This window comes from Etheostoma cragini, chromosome 4 (genome assembly GCF_013103735.1).
Source record: "Etheostoma cragini isolate CJK2018 chromosome 4, CSU_Ecrag_1.0, whole genome shotgun sequence".
NCBI classification, from domain to species: Eukaryota; Metazoa; Chordata; class Actinopteri; order Perciformes; family Percidae; genus Etheostoma; species Etheostoma cragini.
Genome location: NC_048410.1, coordinates 19,433,725 through 19,435,056, shown reverse-complemented (window position 1 = coordinate 19,435,056; position 1,332 = coordinate 19,433,725). Strand labels below are relative to the sequence as shown.

Below are 1,332 nucleotides of genomic sequence, written 5' to 3'. Positions count from 1 at the left end.
GGGCAGTCACAGGGCATTAATTTTCCCTTTTTCAGCTGCTCTGAAATCTCTGCACTGCTCAAATAAAAATATATAAGAATAAAAATTAGTTGAGGTTCAAGAAATCTTTTATTCTTAAACTAAAAGTTTTTGTTGTTAATCTTTTTTTTTTTTACAGCATTATTAAAAACAGCAACTTGACGAAGTTGCTTCAAAGGACTCACAACCTGGCGTTTTAAATAAGAATATTTGAATAAACTTTTAATACGGTCGCAGGTGTGCGTTTATCTCAAATTTCACAGCCGTTCTGGTGACGCCTCAGCCAATTAGAACACAGCACCGGAACCGCCCGTTTATAATCCGAGAAGTGCGTCTTTACCTGGATTGCATTCGTGACGTTCCAGCCCGCCTCCCAAGCGGTGATTTTTGGTTTGGCTTCAGTCAACTCGTTCACCAGATCTCCGTCTTTTGAGGCTGAGTTTGGTGGACCGGTGCCGTCCCTCTGGTAGTGGCTGTCCCCATCCAGCGCTTCTCCGCTCCCCTCTCCTCCCATCTCATCGGTTGTCAAAATGTCCATCTGCATGCCTTGCCGGTGGTCGTAGTCCAGGTCATCACAGGCGGCGAAGCCCAGACCCTCCTCGTCGGTGGCGGCCTGGAACCCCATCCTGGCGAACATCCCGCTCACCTTCGCCTGGGATTTGTTGGAGACAGTGGTGGCTGCATTTGACAGTTTATTAGAAAGCTTGCTTCTGATTAACGTCGCCATGTTCGCTCCTCTCCTAAATTGCAACTGTCTGCAGCTTAATTAGTGTTTTTCTCCTCCAGTCAGTCAAAATGTGAGGCTACTTTGGATGACGGCTCTCGATCTTCTGCATTAGATAAAGCCACGAGGAAAAGCGCAAGTTTTGTTTCAAGACACCGACGGTTTTCAGTTGCTATCTCCACTTATTGTTCAGTGTACGCCTGCTGCTCTTGATTATCCCCAGGTTCATGTCACCTTCAGACGTCGCTGCTCCGTTTCTGCATCTTGGCACTGCGCTCTGATGCTTGACGAGTAGCGCACCTATTCAGTCTCTGAGGCAGTTAGGCGGTGTGCGCAAAAGCTTTACGCACGAAGAAAGGCGAGCCACAGGTTTCTGTAGGGCCTATAATATCGTTTTCTTTTGGGTTATCAGATGGCAGGCAGCGTTTCCAGGAGTTGGTTGTCGGTTTTCAGGTGTCTTTACTGATGCCAATGCGGTACCGTGGAGCCCGGGGGGAGGCAGGGAGGAGACACGTGTCCTCATCAGCCTGCCAATGCAAAGCACGTCTCCAGCCCTCCCAGTGCCCCACCAGGAGAAAACGGGAGAGATT

The 1,332-nt window shown here is 48.7% G+C and overlaps 1 protein-coding gene across 1 annotated transcript in view; it reads right to left on the bottom strand.

Annotated features, from left to right (window-relative positions):
- The window catches only part of slc32a1 (solute carrier family 32 member 1), a 4,651-nt gene extending 3,319 nt beyond the window's left edge, over positions 1-1,332 (bottom strand). The window contains exon 1 of the mRNA XM_034870138.1: positions 359-1,332. Within this exon, the coding sequence (XP_034726029.1) occupies positions 359-745 (387 nt within the window). The 5' untranslated portion in view covers positions 746-1,332. The remainder of the gene's footprint in view (positions 1-358) is intronic.